Source organism: Fonsecaea pedrosoi (genome assembly GCF_000835455.1).
Source record: "Fonsecaea pedrosoi CBS 271.37 unplaced genomic scaffold supercont1.4, whole genome shotgun sequence".
NCBI classification, from domain to species: domain Eukaryota; kingdom Fungi; phylum Ascomycota; class Eurotiomycetes; order Chaetothyriales; family Herpotrichiellaceae; genus Fonsecaea; species Fonsecaea pedrosoi.
The window spans coordinates 3,530,829-3,553,844 of record NW_013550612.1 but is presented as its reverse complement, the minus strand read 5'-3'; the positions used below and the strand labels follow the sequence as shown (position 1 = coordinate 3,553,844).

Below are 23,016 nucleotides of genomic sequence, written 5' to 3'. Positions count from 1 at the left end.
AACTCAGCCTTTACCGTTTTGCCTTTTTGCTTCTTTCTTTCTTCTCCTTGACTCTGACCTTGTCCTCGCTTATGCCTCACTCTATCTCGTACATGCACGGGGCCTACACCCCGTTTCCTCTTCTGGCGACCCGAGGGAATGACGCTCAGATCCTCTGCCCACCCTAGCCTGCCTGCCTGCTACCCGTACACATACCTCCTTGCCTGGCTACCCACCTACCTACCCGACTTTACCAAACCCATGTACCTTACCTACCCTACCTACCACCTACCCACCTGCTCATATTCCCTCTGCACGCCCTTGCAAATACCTCTACTGCAAGAGCCGTCAGAACGCCTCGCTGGGAGGGGGCGCGGGCACGTTTGGTGAGGCGGGGCTGGGTGGCTATGAACGCCATCCTCGCGGACAAAATAACATGCCAGTCCGCTCGTAAATGACATAAAAGTACAAGTAATAGGCGAACAAGAAAAGGCAGACAGACAGACAGACATGAGATGGATCCGATCCACAGGCCACAGGGACAGACGTTCGGCAACAAGACACCGCCCCCAACCCTCGGTCGCTGCCACCGCCGTCGCCATCACTGCCCCTGCTGCCCCTCCTGATTCAGAGGGGTGATGGCTGGACAGATAGATGGTTGTCAGAGTAAACGAGACATCTGTGTGGGACGACAGATAGACGACGTGTGTATTCAGTGACTTTGTGTGCGAGAAGCTGTGGGCCAGTTGTTGAGATTCCGTCCCGTGCTCCGCTCTGCTCGACTGGCTTTCTGAACAAATGTGCATACATACATACTGGAAGAACACAGCGGCGAAGGGGGCTCAAACGAACACCTGGGAAGAGGATGAGGGGAGAAGACCCAGTCCCGTGCACTCCTCTCTTCGAACTTCTCGAAATCATCGTCGTCGCTAGCTTTACTCTCTAGCACTACGCTCTCTTGCCCATTGGGTCAAGATCTCATTTCAGTAGAGGTTGTAACATATACAACCATATTCTTTTTTCCCGCTCGCGTTATATCAGTCGCTCTGTGCCGAATCCTCAGTGATGCGTCCGACCAGTGACCGTGACCTTGATAATGCTCGAGGCAAAAGGTCAAGACCACCCAGAGCTATAGAATCCTACTGCAAAGTGAACACAATCACGATTGCACACCCCCTGCCATCTCTGTAACCTCTCCGCCCTCGCCCCTCGCCTCAGTCCCTTCCTCAACCAGCTTCGGCCTCCGCTTCTTCTTTTTCTTCTTCTTGACAGACCCTTCTTCGCCATCGTTGTCTTCTGCCTGTACCTGAATCCGTTCCTCGCCCGAGTCCAATCCAACCTTGGGCCTGGGCTTCTTCTTTTTTCGCCTCACGACCGTGCCCTCAGCATCCACCCCCTCGCCCATCACCGTCCCCTGCCGTTCAATTTCACGCTGCATCTCGAGCCTCTTCTTCTCCACCTCGCGCAGCGCAATCGCCATTTCCAACTCCTCGGCTTCGCGGCGGAGGATCTCCGACTCGGTCTCTGCGGGACCTTCGAGGCTCAGGTTTTGGAGCGTCGACGAGTCGACCGACAGGAGTGTGCGGGTTGGCCGAGACTGTGTGCGCGGTTGGGCGTTGGGACTGAGTGAACGGGTCCGCTGGGCCTGGTCTAGGGCGGCAAAGGGGCTCGTGTTCGAAAAAGACTGTGAGGTGGGTGTGGTCGCGGTGGAGGCTTCGAGGGTCTCATCTGCGGCGACGACGAACCGCCGGGTAGGTTTCTTTTTTCGCGGTCTGCGCTCCTCTCCTGTCTCTCCTCTCGCCGCCGTTGTCTGGGTCCGATCGATTTGTAGATCGATGATTGGGATCGAGTCGACGTCGAGTTCATCATCGCCGTTAGTCTTGCTGATGATGTCGTGGAACTGAGGGTCCGTATCGTCGGACGGGGCAATGTAGAATGGATCGTCTTTGTTCCGAGCCATCCTCTCGGCCTTTCGCCTGGCTAGAGTGTTGGGTGACTCGGGTGCCGATTGATATGACAGCGGTGCAGTCTCCGAAGCAGCGGCAGATTCCAGGTAAGCAGCTGCTGTTTGCGGCTGTAGCGACGTGATGGCCTGTACGGGTTCACGGTCGTGGTAGAACGACTGGAACACATCATCCCCATGGTCATCAACATCCGCAACCTGCGAATCCTGTAGAATCGTAGACAAGTCGGGATTTATGGGCGCATCGAGGTCTAGATCTTCAGGTGGAGGAACTTTCTTCTGGGCTGCCGCCGATACAGGATTGAGTTCTGCACCGCTGAAGAGTGTTGGAACTGCAGAAGTCAGCAGCAACGGTGCTTGGAGGCTATCTCCGTCCTGAGCAGAGAGCGCCTCTGAAGCTAGGCGTAGAAGTTCGAGGAACTCGACGCTTCTCTCTTGCACCTCGAGGTTGGGATGGGATGAGAGCTTCTCCAGGAACTCGGTAGTTCTGGCAAGGAGAAGCGACATTGTCGCACCCCTTGAGGCATTCCATTCACGGTCAGCCGTCGTAGCAATGCGTGCAATGATTTTCGGGATTGCTTGGACCACGATTGCCAAGGTCGTGGGACTAAATTGCTCAGATGATTCGTGAATCAGTGAATTGAGAACCTCGTATGGGTTAGACAAGTACAGGGCGAATTCGCCACAAATCCATGCTGCCGATTTGATGACCTGACTCTGACCGGTGCCATGTTTCGGGTAGGCGATGGCCCTGTTGGACAGCAAGACTAGAGTTTCAGCTGCCTTTGTCGTTTCTGGTCGGAGTTCCTTGACTCGGACTGTGATATCGCGAAGCTGGCTTCCGACCCGAGCTCCTAGAGAGGTGTCATCCTCGAGTGTGGCTCTCGACGAATTCGCATCCTTGTCCGCCGGGAGGTGTCTGACCAAATGAACTATTATTTCGATATACCACTCGAAATCGGTAATGTTAGCATAAGTGTTGTGAGAGCACATTTCAAGAATTCGATTGATGATTTCGTAGCGGTATTCGTCAGGCAGAGGGACATTTTCCGATCCTCGTTTGTCCGGGATCAGCCTCTGCTCCATGTCTGTCTGTTCTTCTTCGGCGTGTCCATTGGCGCCCACGGTGGCTGCCGCTGAGCCTGCAAGCTGTTTTATAAGGCGATTGACAACAGCTTGTAGGTTGTCGCTGCTGACCATCCCCGACACCAACTCCAACGCCTGCATTTTGATCGAAATGTCAGGGTCGTCCAAGCATCCCATGATGACGTCCTGTTGCATCGAAACGAGTGTAGGATGGGTGGTCACAATCTTGTTGAAGGCCAGTAGAGCAACATATTTCAGATTAGGATCTCCGTCCAACACGATCATTCCCCTTAGTTTGGAAATGCAAAGATCGGCCACTTCTTCCACGTCGACGCCGCTTTCACCGCCATCCAGGATTCCTCCTTGAATAATTCCGCTGATGCATTCGTAAAGTAACGACATTGCTGTTGTCTCTTGAATCAGTTTGGTGAGGGGCCGGACTAGCTTCTTAACTAATCTTGGTTCGAGAGGAGTCAGGACTGCGAACAGTTTGATGATTTTGATACCCATCCAGTTGTTCTTCTGGGCCAGTAGAAGGTCGAATAGCCTGGGTGCCAAAGGCAGAAAATCCTGGGGTCTCCGCCATCCGAGCTCACATACGACGTTGACCGTAGCGGCAGTAACGCTGCTGTCTTCCTGTTCATCTAGTAAACGTTCCTTGATCTTTGGCCAAGCGACTCGCAGCGTTTCAGGATACACCAGGGCCAGCCTGTATAGCGTGACGATGGTCTTCTTCCGCACAGCTGGTTGTGAATGGGACAATCGTGGCAGAAGCTCCGTGAGAATGGAGAGTGCCAGGGACGAAGTCACAATGTGCGGAAGGGTGACCAACGGCAGGGTTAGGACTGGTATTGAAGGAGAGGTGAGATCCTTTTTAAGTAGATTCTCAGCCAACATCAAAACCTCTGTCTCGGGTCGGAAGCTCTGGACAGCAGCGAGATAGCCAACTCGTTTCTGCGCCGGTTTCGGGGAGGCCATGACTTCCAAGACGTTAAAGGCGGCCCAGGTCATGTCATATCCAAACATTTCCAGGTAAATGAGCTTGAGCAATGCGGTGGCCTTGAGGTCCAGGTCCTGGGAACGAATCTCGCTTCGACATTCTTTGAGCGCGGCTTGAATGTATTCCGCCTCATTTCCCTTGTGGCCTCGCAGGCCTCGGATGAGGTCGACCAGTGACTTTTCAAACATATTGAAAGGTTCTTATCAGCATGTCATGAGAGCTGAACGGCCGGTGTTACCCCTGGAATCTGGCGGACCCTCATTTCTCACGCGACACCGATGTTGAGGTTGTGATTCGGGTTGTCCTTTCTTCGAGCGAACAGAAAATGAAGATGCCCTTGTGATGCGCCGCTGCCCCGAGCCCTCAGGATCCAGCACACGTCCCAAACATTCGCGCTTTGATTTCGCCTGTGACCGAAACGCTTTAAAAAGGCCACGGGAGAGAGACGATGATGTGATGAGATGCAACGACGCTGAGGACCTCTTCGTGTGGTGTCAAATGCTCCGCCTTAATGCCAAGGCCAATTATTCCGAAGAAACGGCGTGAACCGCTCGACGGCTTTACAAGGCGCTCACTTGCGTCCTGAAAGCGAATGTGATAAACGAGGAGCTACTACCTGACTTTGCAGTGGCTCTCCAGACTTGATCCTGTCCAGTGTGTTCTCCAATTTACCCTGTGATCCATTGACAGCCTCATTTTGTCCACTCCCTACACAGTACGAATCCTTTAGTAATTCCTCGAAAAACCTATTTAGTCTTGCACGGTCTATATCCTCCTCCAAGCCCAGCACTGGCCGAATCTGTCATAGAATCAGGCAGCAATGGCGACAGTCGCGAGTCGAACCCCTTCTTCCGATCCTGCCTCCGCTCTCCGCATGGCACAGCAGGCTTCCTCAATCCTTGCAAAGTCGTCATCGATCAGTACGACCTTTCCTGCATCAATGTTCAACACGGCGGATTCTGTTGAACTATGGGAAGAGCTTGAACAACTCCTCTATGCGTGCCTACGAACCGGGGACGATAAGTCCGCCTTTCTATGTGTGGAACGATTAAGTCAGAGATTCGGTGCAACCAATGAAAGAGTTATGGCTTTGAGAGGGCTTTATCAGGAAGCCACGGCACCAGATGAGGCAGCACTGCGAAAGATATTAGAAGACTATGCCAAAATACTCATGGAGAACCCCATGAATGTCCCAATTCACAAACGACGGATAGCGCTCATGAAAAGCTTGGGAAGGCCGCAAGATGCTATCAAAGACCTGGTGGAATTCGTGGATTCCTTTCCCACCGACATGGAAGCTTGGTGTGAATTGAGCGACCTCTATCACTCACAGGGTTGCCTGCCACAAGCTATCTTTTGCCTCGAGGAAACTGTAATCATTGCACCCACTGCATGGAACCTTCATGCGCGACTGGGAGAGCTCGAATATCTAGCTGCCATGTCGTCAACGGAGAGTTCCGAAGTCGACAAACACCTGTCACAAGCAATCCGACGATTCAGTCGAAGCATTGAACTTTGCGACGATTATCTGCGTGGGTTTTACGGGCTAAAGCTGGCCACGGACAAGGTTTTGCTGACGAACACGACGTCTCGGGGGAACACCAGCTCGTCGATCACCCCGGACAAGGCGCAGAAATTAAATCAGCTGGCCACGTCAAGACTGCAAGCTATCGTCAAGGACCGCAGCGGCCGACGATCCTCCGGGACCGATCAGTCCGAACTCATTGCAGCCCAGCAATTGTTGAACAGATCCAAAGGCTGAACCATTCCGCAAATTTCCTGGGGCATCGAACCAGAAAGTAGCCCAAGTCATGTCGTTACTCCGAATGAAAGCGCATTGAAAAAGCCAACTGCGTACGGACGTCAGTGCCTTTTGGCACCAGAGGTGGACCAGGCGAAAGTTCCTGCAGAGAACCGAATGGACCGTGGCAGAAACCATGGTTTGGCGAAGATCATGTCAGATGCAGGCGTTTCCACTAGCGTGCTGCTGGAAGGTGGAAAGTTGGGCAGCATTTCGGCGCAAGCCAACGTGGCAGCATTTCTGAGGATGCCTCGATTGTCGCGACACCCAACCACCAGCGAATGAGGCTCTTACCCCGTCAGCGGCCGTGGGTCGTTTCTGCCCATCACGTCTAATTTAGAGTCACTGGAGCCTCGTCTTTCCGACAAACTAACAACCACGAGGTCAAGTCAAGAATCCCACCTTCAGGCCGCACCCGAGTTGAGGTTTTTGTTGGGAGAAGCACCAAATGGAACGGGTATCATCAGTCCTCCGACACCTAAGGCGAGGGTGAATATCAGGCTAATCCGCCCTGCGTTACGGAGAGTTGGGTGTCCCGGTGGCAATCTTGAAACCGGGTTGTTTCGGTTTCTGATATATAGACTGAGAATGCCATGACCGGTCAAGGGAAGGGGTGGAGGGCCATCTTTCTCGATATCAACCCAAATGTAGACCCATTGCATACGATTTGCGTGCACTTTTGTCACTCCCATTTTTGCCATTAATAATACCAGGCTCACTGCTCCTTTGACGTCTCCTTCCACGGAGCCCTCAATGTCTCAGAATCACAAATCCAATCGCGATCGAAGAAAGACAGCGCGCAAGAAGCGCTTAACACTACTAGATCCAATCCCTTACAGATCGCTTGCAACCAGGAGAGAATTTTCTGTACCACACTGCGTCACCTGAGTACCTTTTGGACAAGCTGCGGGTTGTTGTGGCGACGCTCTCCTGTCGCCAACTCACATCTTGCATTCTCCCTTTTCAGATTCTTGCGGGAGGCTCAATCTTTTCTAGTCTTCCCTTTGCACTGCTGTATCCATCGACGGGCCCTGCGGTTCGATCCTGCGGAATCAGTCCCTCCGGGGCGAAAAGCCGCACCAAAAAGTTCACGATAAACGGGGAACAAAAAAAAGAAACTGTATGAAACGACTGTCTGTACAAGACTTGGGTGGAATTGATATAACCGTTTCGAGGTCTATTTGGACCTAACCTCTGGGCAAGGGTCAGCGTCACCAAGGGCCAGGTTGTCCTGGGGAGACACACACCTTCATTCATTGCAAAAGGTGGTGGTGGTGCTGGTCGTCAGAGAGGCCTCTTGTTGACACACACCATCAACTAGCAACCACGACAACACCGTCCCAGACCCTCAGTGGACTGACGTGCGTTGACTGAAGCGTGGATTGAATATTCATTCTTGCATACTTGCATACTGGGGACAAGATTTTCCTCTCATTGACGTGGGTTGGTGCCTTGCAGCAAAAGAATTGGTGGCCTGGAAGACAGAGGGCAAGGGAGGAGTCAGACTGGGCACCCAGGCCGCTAAGCCCCACTACTACCAGATAGACTGCGCCCACAGCCCGCAGCCCGCAGCCTACTGTCTGCTGCCCACTGCCCACTACCCATTGCCGCAGCGCCCGCAGAGCGCCTGCACCCGGCGAATTAGGGGGGGATTCCATTGAGTGGGTGAGCAATTGGGCATCAGTCACCAATTTCATTTACCCCCCGCGCCCCCTTTTTTGGGCCATCCCGACTCCTTGGGCGGATCCCAGCATCCAGAATCTTGATCCCCCCGTCAAAAGTCAACACACAATCACGCCAAACAACCACATTGGCGTCAACAACCTGTCCACGCGCCTCACACACATTTGCAATCTGGGCAGCCATACTCACCGTCTCATCTCGCTACCCGTACAATTGTCACCTTGCCAACCTGCTCCTCCTCCTCCTTTTCCACTCTCGACATTCACAAACTTCCACCACATTCATACCCGTCGCCACCTTGCATTTCTGCCATTGAACTACGTTGTAATTCTCTTTCCCTCCCCGTCGCCTGATCGACACCCCCCCCTTCGGCTCCTCGCATATGCAACCTGTTCTGCCTCTGGCCCGACCCTTCGACCCTTCCCTCCCCACGGCCTCGGATCCACCTGGTCGGGAATTCCCACGACGCCCCTTCACGACAGCGAGACGCTACCGGTGGCACACCTGCAGGAGGTCATCACGCCCCTCTGCCAGGCCCTTTTGAATTTCTTCGACCACATTTGGCGCTGAAGGATACTGGTTTCAAAAAAAAATATCATACACTGGATCTGGCCCATTTGGACGGTCCTACTGCCTGAAGTCAGCCCTCTTTGGTCCGGTTAGCACATCCCTTGACACTAACATAACCCTCAAGGCTATCTCGTTCAGCCTTCCCTCTGGGGTAGGTTGAACGCGGTAATTCCTTGACCTCACTCAGTCTCTCATGGGGTGGGTTATTACACCGACACTTTCGCCCACCAGAGCTAACTCTCCTGCTGTTAGGTCTTCAGGTCGTCACAGTCATACACACATTGACATTACCCACATCTCTCGCTCTCCTTCCCCCGGCTCGCAAGACGACGAGCTCCACGAAACCGGTGTCCAGGTCTCAGCGGGCGTCTCCCCCCAATATTCAGTCATTCAGCCGACACAGAGTCAGAGCGGCTCCTCCTCACACCACGGTGATTTTGTCCAAGTGCTATATCCGAACGAAATTCCGGAGCCCGATGGCTCGGATTCTGCCTCGAGAATAGATCACCACGAAAGAGTACCACAATACGAGTCTCGATCCAATTCAGCAAGACGACAGGCGACACACCGTCAGCAGGCTATTCGTGAGCCTGCTCGCAGTCGCACCCGAGCATTGCAAGACACATCCCCGACGGAGAGTGGGGACTCGACCGAGGAGTTCCTTGCCAGGCCAGACCTGGGCTCTCACATGCCTCGTCCTCAATCATACTATGGGCCCAACGGGTATACTCACAGCAGTTCGTCAGCTTCATACCCATATCCTCCTGTGCCACATCCCGCAAATCAAGTGATTGCACTTCAACCACAGCCAATGGCTATGCCATACCCCCCTACCTACCCCCAGAGCCAGCCCGTGCCATATCCTCCTCATACGGCGTACCCAGGAGGCTTTAGTCACCATGCTCCTTCTCAAGTCAGCGCTCCATACACGTCATCCCCTTATGGCCCTGCGACGATCGTCAACTATGGTGCTCCACCGCCGCCTGCCAGCTACTATTCTCCTCAATATCCTCCTCCCTTTGGTGGCCAGCAGTACCCGCCACACTACATGCAGTACCCTCAACAAATGCCGTACCCATACTATGCTCCGCCAATGGCACCGTCCCCACAGCCAGTTTCCGCAAGTGCGTCTGCCGAAAAGCTCGAAGCGAAGAATGACGATGACCTTGTCAGACGTCTCAAGGATTTGATGAAAGAAGATCAGCTTGCCAAAGATGCGGAAGCAGCCTCAATTGCGGAGCAAGAAAGTCGTCTTCAGGCACTGAGGCAGGTCGAAGAGAAAGTTCGACAAGCTGAGGAGAAAGCCCGACAGGCCGAGGAAAAAGCGCGACAAGATGAGAGGGCACGACAGGATGCCCTGGTCCAGGCGGAGGAAAAAGTTCGCCAAGCCGAAGAGAAGGCTCGACTAGATGCAATACGTCAAGCCGAAGAGAAAGCACGGCAAGATGCCCTCCGTGCGGAAGAAGAGAAACGAATTCGAGAACAGGCTTTGCTTCAGGCAGCTGAAAAGGCCCGAGCAGAAGCCACAGCCGCAGCTGCACGTATGGAAGAAGAGCGGCGGATTCGAGAGGAAGCTGTGCGGGCAGCAGAGGCGAAGGCGCGCGCCGAAGCCGCGGCCGAGGCCGAACGCAGGGCCGCAGAGAAACGAATCCGAGAAGAAGCGAGACAGGAAGCAATTCGGGCTTATGAGGAGCAGGTCCGAGCGGCTGCGGAACAGGCTGCGAGAGAGCAGCAGATTCGCAAAGAGGCTGCTGAGGCGGCTCTGAAGGCAGCTGCGGAAGAGGCAGCTGCGAGAGCAGAAAAGGCCGCAGCCGAGAAGAAGATTGCCGATGACGCTGCAGCGGCTGCGAAGAGCGCCATCGAAAAGGAGGCCGCAGAGGCTGCGGCGGCTGCTAGGGAGGAGGCAAAAAGGGTAAAGGAAGAAGCCGAAGCGAAGCTCAAGGAGGCTGAAGAAGCAGCCGCCAAAGCAAAGGCAGAGGCTGAAGAGGCGGAAAAGAAGGCCGCCGCTGCGAGAGGGCCGGAGAAAAAGGCTCCTGTCAGATTCAAAGATGCGATCGGGCGCAACTACAATTTCCCCTGGGATCGATGTTGCAAGTGGAGGGTAAGTTGGTTAGACCATCATCAAGGTGATGGAGAGCTGACTATTGGCAGGATATGGAAAATCTGATCGTCCAAGCATTTGCACACATCGAAAACCTGGCAGAACATGTGTCTGCCGGCCGTTACGACCTGATCGGGCCTGACAAGGAGATCATCATGCCCAACTATTGGGAATCCACCATTGAGCCAGACATGCATATCACAATGATGCTGTGGCCCATTCCGGAGCCCAAGGAGATAATAGAGGAACCGCTACCACCGCCGCCTCCAGAGATCTTAGAGGACACGATTATAAATTTGGATGAAATCATCAACCCAAAGAAGGAGAGAAAAGGTACGGGACATGGGCTACGAGAAAACCTGACGATGGAATGTTTGAGTGCTAACCATGAGCTATAGGCCCCAAGAAGAAGAAACCGACCGGAGGCATCGCTGGCTGGATGCTGGGAGGGGCAGGGGGTCGGCCATCGCGGCCTTTAAAAGGTGATAAAAAGCCTGATGTGGCCGCTAAATCTCAGCACGGTGCCACTGACGACAGTGCATGCATCGTTATGTGAGCGGCTCTCTTGATGTTGACAGGACGGGTTGGAGTAGATTGGCCAGCGTCTAATCCGGACGGTGATCGTGAGAAAACAGCGACAAGGCGAAAATTGGGTGGCACTGTCCACTCCTCGACGATTTCGGTACGATACACTTTACGCCAACTACATCTTTCTGGTTTTCTGCGGCAAAGCCTCCAATCTACGACTACCCTTGATGGTCGACGGACGAGAGAACCGCTGGCATAGGCCACTTCAGGAGGCATGGCTTTATCCTCTCGAGAATTCGGGATTGGTTTTTCATGCCTCAGGGGACGCGACACGTGGATGAATCTCCTTTGTCATGGTTACGACTTTACGAACATGTGGATTTAGCGGGTGTTGTTCAAAATACATGTGGGGGTCAGCACTCTGATGCCGAACAAAAGGCTCTCGATGGAGTGGCGAAATAAACTGGACATGATATCGGTTGGATATCGGCTCAAGGACACTGCCACCATGTTGCATACTGAGGTTTTATCTGGCGTTCTGCTTGCCTGGGGTTTCATATATGATACCCATTTTCATTTCAGGTTGGTCGGCTTAGCTGGCAATGTTGCTCATTGCCTTGGAGATAAAAAGGCTGTGTAGCAACATGATGAATAAAATAGAGCCTATCAAAGACCATTTTTGCTCTAGTCTGCTACGTCTGTCGTGCTGGATCGAGTCTTGTATGTTCCGTCGGTCGTTGTGTATCGAGAAATCTCACTAAGCAGAAAGTCACGTGCAGCCACAGGACAACCTCATCTTCAGCTTTCATTGATCCATCGACATTTTGTCCACCCCCCCAAGAAAGCGACCATCCTACCTTGCCCAGGTATATCTCCATGACAAGTCTTATCTCATACAAGACAATATCGTCGAGCGGCTTATAAGACGGACTGGTATATGCCGCGGAGCCTCACCAGAGTCGCCAATTCCCAAATCTCTAGCACGCGACTGCATACCGCAATAAGTCAATGGTCTCTGGGTCGAGGTGCTCACATCGGCTTAGACCTGTCTTCAAATAGATGCCGCTGACGAGCCTGGCGATGCGGAACCGATTGCGCCCCATCCGGTGACCATCGACACAATGTCAACCAGGGTGTTGATCCATGATTACCCTCATCGGACAGTAGCCCTTGCAACCGAGGAGCACGTCCTAGTATTTCGCCATTCCCACGCTGCACCGGAAAGTGGCAGAGCCTCAATCTCGAGCTCGACTAGCCTCCCACTGGCTAACGCGAGTCGATCCAACGTAACACCCAGATGTATGGTCGAGTTCGGAGACAAATCCCTCATCAACCTCGAGCATTTTCATCCTGTCACTACCGCAAAGGGCACCTTGGGCCTTATCACCCTCAATAACGATGTCTTCCTTTGCGTGATCACAGGCTCGGAAGAGGTGGCCACTGTGAGGCCGGGCGAGACCGTTCAGAAGATCTTCGCCGTGGAGTTTTGTAAGTCGGTCTGGCCCCGTTGCACAGAAGCCGTGCTGATGATCGACCAGACTGCCTCAACCGTGCAGACTATGACCATGCCCATGGGCCCTATCCTAACCCATACCCTGGGCAAGTCTTCCAGTCGGACGATGTCGATTACACTCAAGGAGACGATGTCTCCGAGCATCCCTTTCACGCGCTGAAAAAGCTCCTAAGCAACGGAAATTTTTACTACAGTGCTGATTTTGATCTTACACGACGGCTACAGGATCGGTAGGTTGCCGTCACTCGTCAAGAACATTGAGCTGACAACTTCCAGTGCCGAGGCAGAAAATACCGTTGACATTTCTGGGCTCGACGAAGGTCTCCTTTGGAACTCGTACATGATTGATCCGCTGGTTAAATTTAGGAGCAGGCTTACCGACCTCGAACGAAATGCCCTTGACCGTTCTGGCCTCCTCACTTCTGTAATTCGAGGCTTTGTCAAAAGCCTACCGATCCCAGCTTCTTCCTCCCCAATCCGGGGAACTGTCCCTGGTCCACCTACGACCCTGACCATCATCTCGAGGTTGTCCTCTAGAAGGGCTGGAACACGGTTCAATTCTCGAGGCATTGACGACGATGGTAATGTCGCCAATTTTGTCGAGACCGAGACAGTCTTCTGGTCTCCCACTGGCCTCTGCTTCTCATACACCCAAGTGCGAGGCAGCATACCGATATTCTGGGAAAGCTCGAGTAGTTTGATACCTGGCCAACAAAAGATCCAGATAACTCGCTCGCCAGAGGCCACGCAGCCAGCGTTTGACAAGCATTTCGCAACCTTGGAGAGAACGTATGGTGCAGTGCACATTGTGAATTTGCTTAGCGCATCAAAACCGGGCGAGGTCGAACTGACAGAGAGGTACCGCTATCATGTGGGTCGAAGCCCACTACGGCGACATGAGGAAGGTGAAGTCGAGGAACACCATTTGCTCCACGAGACGGAATTTGATTTTCACGAACGGACCCGTGGACCTACTGGGTACGAAGCGGCGAAAGCGATTCGACCTTATTTGGACGCAAGCGCAGAGTCGTTTGTTTACTTTCTCTCAGAGGAGATCGAGGAGGTCGCCGTCGAGCAGGGTAGACGGAAGCTTGTCCGAAGGCCCATTGTCATTATGCAGCAGAACGGCATCTTCCGTGTCAATTGTCTGGACTGCTTAGATCGGACAAACCTGATCCAGGGCCTAATAAGCCAAATGGCACTGGAGTTGTTTCTGTCGCACCGCGATGAACGAGGCAATTCCGACTTTTGGATGCGCCATTCTGCATTATGGGCCGACAATGGAGATGTTTTGTCCAGAATATATGCCGGGACTGGAGCGTTGAAGAGTTCATTCACAAGGCACGGCAAGATGAGTTTGGCGGGTGCTCTGGCGGATGCCCGGAAGAGTGCTACTCGCCTCTATGTCAATCACTTCGAGGACAAGAACAGGCAAAACACTGTCGACCTATTACTCGGCAGGTTGGTTGGACAGACGAGTGTCGACCTCTTCGACCCTATCAACGACTGGGTGGTTGCAGAAGTTGTCAGACGAAGGGCCGAGTTTGAGTCCCGAGATCAGCTCAGGCTCGGGATGGGAACATTCAACCTGAATGGCAAGACAACAGGAATTCATGAGGACTTGACACCTTGGCTGGATGTCCGCGGAAAAAATCTGGATATCGTGGTGGTTGGGTTTCAGGAGATAGTCGAGCTGAGCCCGCAGCAAATCATGAGCACAGACCCCAATCGTCGGATGCTGTGGGAAAGAGCAGTCCGAAACTGCCTCAATGGCCATGGCCCCGACGAGAAATTTGAGGGTGTACCCACAAAAGGCGATGAATATGTTCTTTTGAGGAGCGGGCAATTGGTGGGAGCTGCATTGATGGTCTTTGTCCGTGCAAGCATTCTGGGTCGAATCAAGAATGTGGAGGGCGCCATCAAGAAAACGGGCATGAGCGGGATTGCCGGGAACAAAGGTGCCGTCGCCATCAGGATGGATATTGAAAGCACGTCTGTGTGTTTTGTCACTGCTCACTTGGCCGCCGGGTTCGCCAACTATGAGGAGCGAAATCGAGATTACAACACCATTACCTCTGGCCTGAGGTTCCAACGCAACCGAAGCATCGAGGACCACGAGATCATCGTCTGGGCTGGGGACTTCAACTATCGAATTGGTCTGGGTTACGAGCGAGTCAAAGCCCTCGTCAACGAAGCGATGATTGGTTCGGAAAAGATCAGGGAAGAGGCATTGGGCAAGCTTTACGAGAACGACCAACTAAACATCCAAATGGTGGTGGGGAATTGCTTCAACTATTATCGCGAAGGACGGGTAAAATTTCTGCCCACGTACAAGTACGACATTGGCAAAGACGAGTTCGACTCGAGTGACAAGCAGCGAATACCTGCTTGGACCGACCGGATTCTCTGGAAGGTCAACCACACCCGCAATGTGGTCCAGGCTGGAGAGGTTCTTGGCTCGCAGATGAAGCAATTGGAATATGACAGCGTCATGGGCCTGAGGTTCAGCGATCACAGGCCCGTGTACGCCATATTTGACGTGGGGATCCGGGTGGTAGACAAGGAGAAGAAGGATACCTTGACCAAAAAGCTGTATTCAAAGAGGGCGAAAGAAATGAAAAGCAAAGCCGGAGATTCCACAGAGGGGCTGGATGACCTGGAGACTGATGACGAGACCGACAGTGTCATGGAGAGTCTCATGGGATACGAGAGCATCCAGGAAGGGCTTCCTCCGGCCAGCAGCGACAAACGAAAGTGGTGGTTGGATGGGAACAGAGCTGCGAGAAGCACAATTCGGCCACCAAAGGAAGGCATGATGTTGAGCGGTAATCGTGAAGGTAACCCATGGAGGGAGGGTGGGGAGGACGACTGGGTCGAGGTCGAGCGACCACCTATCATGGACAACAACAACAAGCAAGGCAACAGACTGGGAAACAGGAGGCCAGAACCACCGCCACCGAGAACGGTGAAGAGAATGGTTCCGCCGCCCTGGGAGGGAGAACGAGCGACAACGCCTTCCACCGCGGCGGCGGAGATGAAAGCCCTTCGACGTCCGACGCCCCCTACACCACGCGGCGCTTCGACTTCTCGGAACAGGGCTTCCAGCGCCACGACCTCTCCCATACGATCGGCCATGTCGTCGGCGAGCGATCTAGCCAACATCCCAGCACGGTCTTCGTCGGCGGCGGGATTCCCCAAGAAACGGCCGCCACCCAAACCCACGAAGCCGTCGACTCTCACCACCTCGTCCAGCCAGGTCGCGGTTCCGCAACTGAGCCCTCTCCCCGCCCCGGTCATGCCACGACTGGCGAGCGTTTCCCGGCCAGACGGTCCCGCCGCGCCTGGTGACTATGACGAGCGTCCTCCACCACTACCCCGACGTCAGGAGACGGCGAGTTCGACCGCCTCGTTCGTGAGCGCGGCTGATTCTCTCGCCTCGGCGCCCAGCGCGAGGCTTCCGCCGCCACCTCCGCCAATGAGGGTCTCGAAACTGCAGCATCAGCAGACCCTGCGCCATGACGGCGCGAACGATCCTCCTGCACCGCCGCTGCCCCCGAGGAGGGACACGGCCCGCGGCAGTATCAGTAGTACTGGTAGTAATGGCGGCGGCGGCAGCAATGGCAACGTGCCGGCTTTGCCCACGAGGAACAGACCCGACAATCCGGATGCCAACACGGATGCCAATGCGAATGGAGACCTCATGGACGATGATGACGGATCCGGCGCGAGCAGGTTGGAGAGGTATAAGCCGCTCATGCCCAGTTGATTGACCTTGAAGTGTTTCTTTCCCAGACACCCTGACAGGAGGTTGAAAGGGTCGGGTCGGGTCAGTCGCGACGGGGAGCGGAACGAATACATGGGCACGGGCATGGACATGGACATACATGGGAATGCCGTGTCGTGGCGTGCAGTGCACGCCCTTGGGGACTGGATGCGAGAGAGAGGACTTGGATTATTTGACATGCACCATGCAGCCTATGGAGAAAAACAATATACAAAATATCCCCTCTGCGAGCGTGTGTTGCGTATAACAATAAACACACGAAGCATCCCTTGCATGGGGCTTTTTTTCCCTCTCGATTCATTTCTCCATGCCATGCCATGGTTTCTCTATTTTTCCCCCTTAGCGAGTGTTAACTTGGTTGTTGTTTTTATTTAGTTGAGATGGGACGGGTTTCCTTTGCTGGGTTCTCGATCTGGCCCGTATGAGACTGATCAATGCGCTACTCAGCAGACATGCCTAGTTATCTTTGACCGTGTGGCAAACGTCCATTCCTGTCTCCTGCTTCGTGTCTTGTTGATCGAGGAGTTCCTTTCGCTCGGAAAAACAGAGCCCGGTCTGGATCAGCTTCCATCCCTCTGCAAGCTCTGCACTTTCTTGGAATGAGCTGCGCTCTAGGTTTCATGTCCACGGTGGCGACACGTAGTATATGGGTTTTCTCGTTCCTTGACATTGTCGTCGATGGTCAATCTTGAGAGGGCGACCGGGTCTGGGACACAGGTTCCACATAGGTAGGACGGTACGAGAACCCTCGGTCGTGATTCTTGCATCTGGCGAATATTTGTTCCAGCCAGCGAGCTGTGACCAGGACGAAGATATGATCCACAGACATGCTGGCGACCCTGGGCTTCAAGTTGTTGGACAGCAGGACTTGCCATCCGAACAGATTTCCGGATCAATTCAGGAAGACCCCTGACAAATCATCCTGACGCCTGCGCTCCAAACCTTTGAGGGTTCTGGAGCGAACTGGCAGTTTCAGATCCGGAGAACGACTCGGCAACACTAGTACTCTCGTCGAAGTCGCGCGCCCACTATCCCATTGACAAGGGACTCAATCGACGGTGTATATACTCTCCATCCTGTCCCAACTACCCGCCCTCGCACAGATCCCTCATATTCACTTTTATTTTTTTGTGCGCCCTCTAAGAGGAATCAGGCCTGTGCGCCTTCCGGCCCTCATCCAACAACCTCACTTCCTGCTCGAGCGACCTGATCTCCCGGTTCTTCTCGTCCTTGAGGTACTCGGTCTCCAGGGTCAACCAGGCCCAATACGCGATCTGGTACGTCAGGAACGCCAGGGTGATGGCCTTGAAGAACGCCCGGCCGTGCGTGCTGTAGAAGTTGACGGGTCGCTCTGGCGCGGAGCTCGTCGTGCTCGAGGGACGCTGGGGCTGCGCGTGCTGGCGGGCGGCGCTGAAGGTGCGCAGTGAAGCTCTGGGAAGGAGGAGGAACTGGGCCGGACGCACAAAGGCCAGCGGCCGTTGGAGAGACTTCATGCTGGTTAGTTTTGGAGCTGGGGCACGGAAAAAACCGTTACCGTGACAAAAGGTGCTGGGGGATGGTATCCATATAGGAATTGCTCTTTGGATATTATTATGCTGCTGGAGCTTGGAGACTTGAGGTTGAGGTCCGAGGATGAACCGATTGAATGAATGTTTGCACCGTTTGTCACGTTTGTCCCAAATCACGTGATGCATGCCCATTTGCTCTTGAGACTGTCTCACGAGTTTGTTATCTGTCTAAGCTACTACTGTCAACACTGATGCTACAGCACATCATAATTTTACTTGGTACCTGAGTAGCCGGATGGACGAGATGAACCTGCTTGCTCATGGCTCATGCTATGAGAGCCTGTCGGTGTACCGGGGATAGCATGCTGAAGACAGCCCGGCTACTGGCTTCCATCTGTCCTTGGGACGTAGTAGTGTATGTATATACATGGTCCAGCTTTGGGACCTGGTCACCCACAAAAGTTTTGGGTTGGGTCTTTGCAACTCCTGTCCTATGAATGTATACATATGTACAGACAGGCTTCCGTAGAAGGGAGACAGTATGGGGCATTATTTCCAGAAGCATTGCTATCAGATATTCCCTGCTTCTAGTACTCTTTTTTTGACATGGGGGTGGGGGAATCAGAAACGAATCTTTAAAGGGGCTACTGCATGAATGTACCATACCTACTTTACTTACTTACAATCATCGCAAGCCTTGAGATAGTAAAAGAAAAGCACTGCTCTTGCTACCCGTAGTACTACTATATAGCAGTGATACAAGGCATATATCACGTGGGACCGTCTGGTGCTATTTTGGGCATTTCCATTTTGGGCGATTTCGGTGATGCGTTTCAAGGAAGGGACAACCCTCATAAGACGTCTGAAACAGTCCTACTTGACCAGCTGGCCAAAGATTTGTCACTCACTGGGTGATATCAATGCTTTCAAGGCATTGCTGGGAACAAATTCCTGCTGTTCCTGCCATCCATCAACCATATCAGGTGGACTATAGATCATCCCAGTAGTAAGTATTCTACAGGGCGGAATTATGGAATATGACTTTTCGGAACGCATGTAGGAAATAATATCGTCATTGGAATGTAGTAGTATCTTTTGACACACAACTGTAAGATACAGCACTAGATTTCAACCAGTGCCAGGTCGAGTCTCGCTCTCGAGGGCCTTTTCTCTAATTTATCTTCATATTCGCCTCAGCCTCGTGAACGCCCTTTCAATCTAAGCCTTTATCGCACGGTCTACTGCCATTGCCACAGCCAACAGCTCTTCTTCACATAGACTCCTGCCGACAAGTTGAAGGGAGATCGGGGCACCATCGAACAGGGCAGGGTCGTAAAGATCATAGGTCTCCTGGTCCAATTCGTTGACGGGCTGGTAGGTGGTGTCTTTTACATCGCTAAGTTGGACGTGCGACACGGGCAGGATGACCGAGGGGTAGTCGAGGAGGTTCCATTGCGCAAGATAACCCCACCACCTGGGTTACAATTGAGTTAGAATAGTACACGTAATACTAAGTAAACAAGAAAAGGGGAAAGGAGATCTCACGGTAAGTAATCGTGGGGAAACGACGCCGAAGCCATTGACGGTGTGAGGAGAGCGTCGATCGGTTTTCCGGTGGATGTCTGGCTCGAAGTCGCTCTCCAGTGATTGAGATACTCTATTTGGTATTGTCGTTGCTCCCTGCATTGACGGGTTACTTAGTCCTGATTGATTGTTAGGTGGAGAGGAGCATTACGTGGCACATTGCAACAACTCTTCAACCGTCAGCTGGCGGGCTCGTGCCAGAAACTTGGCCACCGAAGGAATGGGCTCTTCTCCCGCCCGAGCTAGTGTGGCTTTGATCTCTTTGCCTCCCGTGGGATAGTATTGCTTGAACTAAACGTGGGATGGAGAGGTCAGCTCTGGCATTGACGTTTTGACAAATGAGATGTATATATGCCTTACAGCCAGATCCCAGGCATCTTTGTGCTTGTATGGTTTGAACACGATGACTGCGGGAAAATGAGCGTCAGCTTGGGGCAAAATGGGAAACGAGAAAAATTCCCACCTTCATGTCCTGCCTGTTTAAGCTTGTCCACGGCCATCTTTAAAGCCCGCTGGACAGGAGGGTGTGGCATGACAACCTCGTCCCAAAACATAACGCCTATCGTTGCCTTCGCTGGGACAGGGACGTCGGTTGTCCACTTCTTTGTCATGACCACGGGGTCATAAAGCCATGGCTCGTGGTTATTCCATACGCGCAACATCATCTCAATGTCTCGAAGACTCCGTCCCACGGGCCCAATGCTTGACAGAATGGCTGTCTGACCGGTGAAGGGGGCGTTCCCAAGATAACTGAATCGTCGGGAGGTTGGTCGGATACCATAGAGGCCATTGAACGAGGCTGGCGCACGAATGGAGCCTCCAATGTCTGTGGCCACGCCAATCGGGGCTCCCAAGCAGCCATTGAGGGCTCCTTCGCCACCAGAAGAGCCGCCAGAGACGAGGTCAGTGTTGAAAGGGTTCAGTGTGCGCCCGTAGAGGTTTGTCGTGGTTTCCAGAGCCTGACGGATACCAGTGAATCGGGTGTTCATTGACAACTTCAAGTTTGAACCTACCATTCCAGTCTGAGGCATGGTCGTCTTACAATAGATGACCGCACCAGCCGCACGCAGGGTTTGGACAACAACAGCATCATGGTCCGAGACCTCGTCGGCCAACGCCACCATGCCCAATGTATACTTCATGCCTTTGACGTGGGTGAGGTCCTACCAAGAGCATATTAGGTGCCTACCATCAAGTGTTTCTTCGTCGCCTTACCTTCAAGCTCACGGGCAACCCATGCAACGGACCGACCAACTCCCCTTTGGTGGCTAGATGTTCATCCAGTTCCTTGGCCCGTTGAATGGCGCCTGAAAAATCAATGTCCATCAGACAATTGATCAGTTGTTGGGCGACGGCCGCGCGTTTGCAAAAGGCCACCGTCACCTCGACGGCCGACCACGTCCGCGAGTGGAGTTTCTCCAAGAGCGTCACGGCGTCTTCGACCTCGGTGATGGCGAGTTCGTGGGACGTGAGGACACCACATGTCTTGAACAACGGCATGATGTTGCGTGGCTTCCCGCCCGACAAGAAATCCTTGGGAAGGAGCCATTCGGGCGGGATTTTGGCCTTGAGGGCTGCTTGGTAGGCCTTGCCGCAAGTCAGCAGGTCTACATTTCATATGCGGCGGGTGTCTGCCCACCGCTGCCGTCTTCTGCCACGTCGCTGTCATGGTGCTAGCAGGTAGGAACAAACTATAGTACTACTAAGTACTAGTATAGCCAGTTCAACAGGCAAGTCAACAGGAACCGAAAGGGAGCAGAATACTAGTAAAGTACTTGGATATCCAGAAGCAGTATAATACTATCTCGTATATAAGTAAGTGCTAAACTGCGTGACCAGGCTACCAAGTGTAGGACATCTCCTTGTACCTCGTACGTCGTACTTTATCGGGCAATCGCCGGACAAGTAATTTGGAGTATGACATGATTCCCCGAACCTCTCGACCCACCTGCGCCCAAAGTAATGTATGTAGTGTGTCGCTGTGTCATGGCGAGTGCATACGACTTGGTAGTGTCTACTGATCCCCACGTCCCTTTCTCCTCTCAAAGACTCACTCACTTGCTGGGAATAGTGAGTGCTGGGTGGATACTCGCGCATGTCCCAAGACGGCAGTCTACAAACAACATTAGTCAGCAGCACTTTGATAGATAAAAGCACATCCGTTCTCCCTCTCTCATAAAGCAGCAGCACCTAACAGCCAAATGGAGTGAGGTGAAGTGAAGGTCACGTGAAATAATTGCACCGAACCCGCAGTCAGTTGCCGTGAGATGGAAACATCAGTCAGCATCTTGCCATTTCATGCATCCGAGGCTTCTAGACTTCATCCCGCTGACTACAAGTTCTACATACATAATGGCGGTGGTCAAGCACACACAGGTCTGTGCTCCCCGTTGTATTTCTGTGCGTCTCTTACAACATCTTCTCTCCTGATGGCCGCAGAGAAGAAGCCGCTTCCACGCTTCCACTTTGTCGACGAAAATGACCCCGAGAAGCGTCACAAGTCCAGGGCGCATCTCGCAAGGGAGTTGCACCGGATGAAGCGTCAGCACAGAAAGGTCCATCTCTCAAATCTCGCCGTTTCCCACACAGATCTGCGCTTCGACCAATTCAAATGGCCCATCGATGTCGCGCTCAGGGCTGCCTGTCCACCGACCGTCCATCTCCCCCTCCATCTTCTCCAAACGGCCTCGGACAGATGTCTCTTCCATCACTGTAAGTACTCAGTACTACTTATACCTCAGCGCTCGTCGTTAAATCCGTCCAGATACCACGGTGATGCCGGAGCTGTACAGAGCACGCTGGAAACACATGGGCGACGCAAATGCCGTGAGAGACCTGTTCCAGCTCTACTCCCGTGACGAGGTGTCTTTCCGGGCCATGTTGTTCGATGCAGCAACTCATCGGTCGGCCCTGCAGGGGATACACGCTCCGTTGGAATACGAAAACCAGCTTCTGCGAAGTGTCAGGTCCAACCTACACACTCCCAGCACGGGTGTCATTCTTGGCACGGCCCTTCTCGGCAGTCTCAAGTGTATGGAAGGGGCTGACGGTGCCTCACACTGGCTGGCGTTCAGGGAGATGATATCGTTACACGGTGGCCTGTCTTCATTTGTGGGCGACTATCTCATGTTCACAAAGCTCGTCTGGACCTTCGTTGCCCTGCCCGGACCTCTGACGGGGTTCGACTTCGCTCCAGATCCAGAGGCCGGACTAAGGGACCTCAATGACCTGCTTCGAAGTCGTCAGAAAGCCCTGGTGGATCTTTTACCCACCTCCGAGGCAGACATGGATCGCTTGACCGACTTGAAAAGGATCAAGGCGTTTCAAGCCTCGACCATGAAGAAGCTGCTTCAGACACCAACCTCGGAGCATCCAACAGAACGCAATTGCCGTCTAGCAGTCATTTTGTTCCTCACATCGGCACTCATGCAGCACGGAGATTTTGACCCGGCGACTGATTCGTGCATCGATGCCATCAGCCAGCACCTCGAAGAAGCCCGCGACGACGCGTCGATATCGCCTGTCCACCTGATGTGGTTCCTGGTCCGGCTGAGTGTCTCGGCCTCGATTGGCGAGAGGTACGCCCAGGTCTGGATCGGGATCGTACGCATGTTGGCGGCGTTTCACCGACTGGCGCCCCCAGTGCAGGATAATGCCGAGAGACTTCTTTTCACGTCGCTGGAGATGCCCGAGATGGTTGACCGCCATATACACTCCGGATGGGGACTAGATGCGGAATTGAAGATCGATGCAGACCCAATGCGCCGTTGGGTAGTGCACGGTCGCTCCGTCCCCGCAGAGTGCTTTTGCGAGCTCCTCTGGTTCACGGCGCCTCCGGATGGATAGGTTAATCATCCGGTGATTTGTCGCTCGCTCGCTCTAAATTATTCGCATATGCTGGACGAATAAGACATGG

General features: G+C 53.4%; 7 protein-coding genes across 7 annotated transcripts; 4 read left to right on the top strand and 3 right to left on the bottom strand.

Annotated features, from left to right (window-relative positions):
* Nucleotides 1-1,138: 1,138 nt before the first annotated feature.
* Z517_07085 (uncharacterized protein) lies at nucleotides 1,139-4,216 on the bottom strand (the record flags this gene model as incomplete). The annotated part of the gene is made up of 1 exon (XM_013428823.1): nucleotides 1,139-4,216. The coding sequence occupies one exon, from the start codon at nucleotides 4,214-4,216 to the stop codon at nucleotides 1,139-1,141; it is 3,078 nt and encodes a 1,025-aa protein (XP_013284277.1).
* A 632-nt stretch (nucleotides 4,217-4,848) lies between these two features.
* On the top strand, nucleotides 4,849-5,790 carry Z517_07084 (uncharacterized protein; the record flags this gene model as incomplete). Its single annotated transcript, XM_013428822.1, has 1 exon — nucleotides 4,849-5,790. The coding sequence occupies one exon, from the start codon at nucleotides 4,849-4,851 to the stop codon at nucleotides 5,788-5,790; it is 942 nt and encodes a 313-aa protein (XP_013284276.1).
* Nucleotides 5,791-8,275: 2,485 nt separating this feature from the next.
* Nucleotides 8,276-10,739, top strand: Z517_07083 (uncharacterized protein; the record flags this gene model as incomplete). Its single annotated transcript, XM_013428821.1, has 3 exons — nucleotides 8,276-10,183; nucleotides 10,234-10,516; nucleotides 10,582-10,739. The coding sequence occupies 3 exons, from the start codon at nucleotides 8,276-8,278 to the stop codon at nucleotides 10,737-10,739; spliced, it is 2,349 nt and encodes a 782-aa protein (XP_013284275.1).
* Nucleotides 10,740-11,832: 1,093 nt separating this feature from the next.
* Z517_07082 (uncharacterized protein) lies at nucleotides 11,833-15,990 on the top strand (the record flags this gene model as incomplete). Its single annotated transcript, XM_013428820.1, has 3 exons — nucleotides 11,833-12,199; nucleotides 12,250-12,454; nucleotides 12,501-15,990. The coding sequence occupies 3 exons, from the start codon at nucleotides 11,833-11,835 to the stop codon at nucleotides 15,988-15,990; spliced, it is 4,062 nt and encodes a 1,353-aa protein (XP_013284274.1).
* A 1,157-nt stretch (nucleotides 15,991-17,147) lies between these two features.
* On the bottom strand, nucleotides 17,148-17,501 carry Z517_07081 (uncharacterized protein; the record flags this gene model as incomplete). Its single annotated transcript, XM_013428819.1, has 1 exon — nucleotides 17,148-17,501. The coding sequence occupies one exon, from the start codon at nucleotides 17,499-17,501 to the stop codon at nucleotides 17,148-17,150; it is 354 nt and encodes a 117-aa protein (XP_013284273.1).
* Nucleotides 17,502-18,734: 1,233 nt separating this feature from the next.
* Nucleotides 18,735-20,769, bottom strand: Z517_07080 (uncharacterized protein; the record flags this gene model as incomplete). Its single annotated transcript, XM_013428818.1, has 8 exons — nucleotides 18,735-18,990; nucleotides 19,062-19,196; nucleotides 19,252-19,391; nucleotides 19,461-19,507; nucleotides 19,564-20,059; nucleotides 20,114-20,263; nucleotides 20,316-20,687; nucleotides 20,740-20,769. The coding sequence occupies 8 exons, from the start codon at nucleotides 20,767-20,769 to the stop codon at nucleotides 18,735-18,737; spliced, it is 1,626 nt and encodes a 541-aa protein (XP_013284272.1).
* Nucleotides 20,770-21,529: 760 nt separating this feature from the next.
* Nucleotides 21,530-22,946, top strand: Z517_07079 (uncharacterized protein; the record flags this gene model as incomplete). Its single annotated transcript, XM_013428817.1, has 2 exons — nucleotides 21,530-21,812; nucleotides 21,865-22,946. 2 exons carry the CDS (start codon nucleotides 21,530-21,532, stop codon nucleotides 22,944-22,946), a joined length of 1,365 nt encoding a protein of 454 aa, XP_013284271.1.
* Nucleotides 22,947-23,016: the final 70 nt, after the last annotated feature.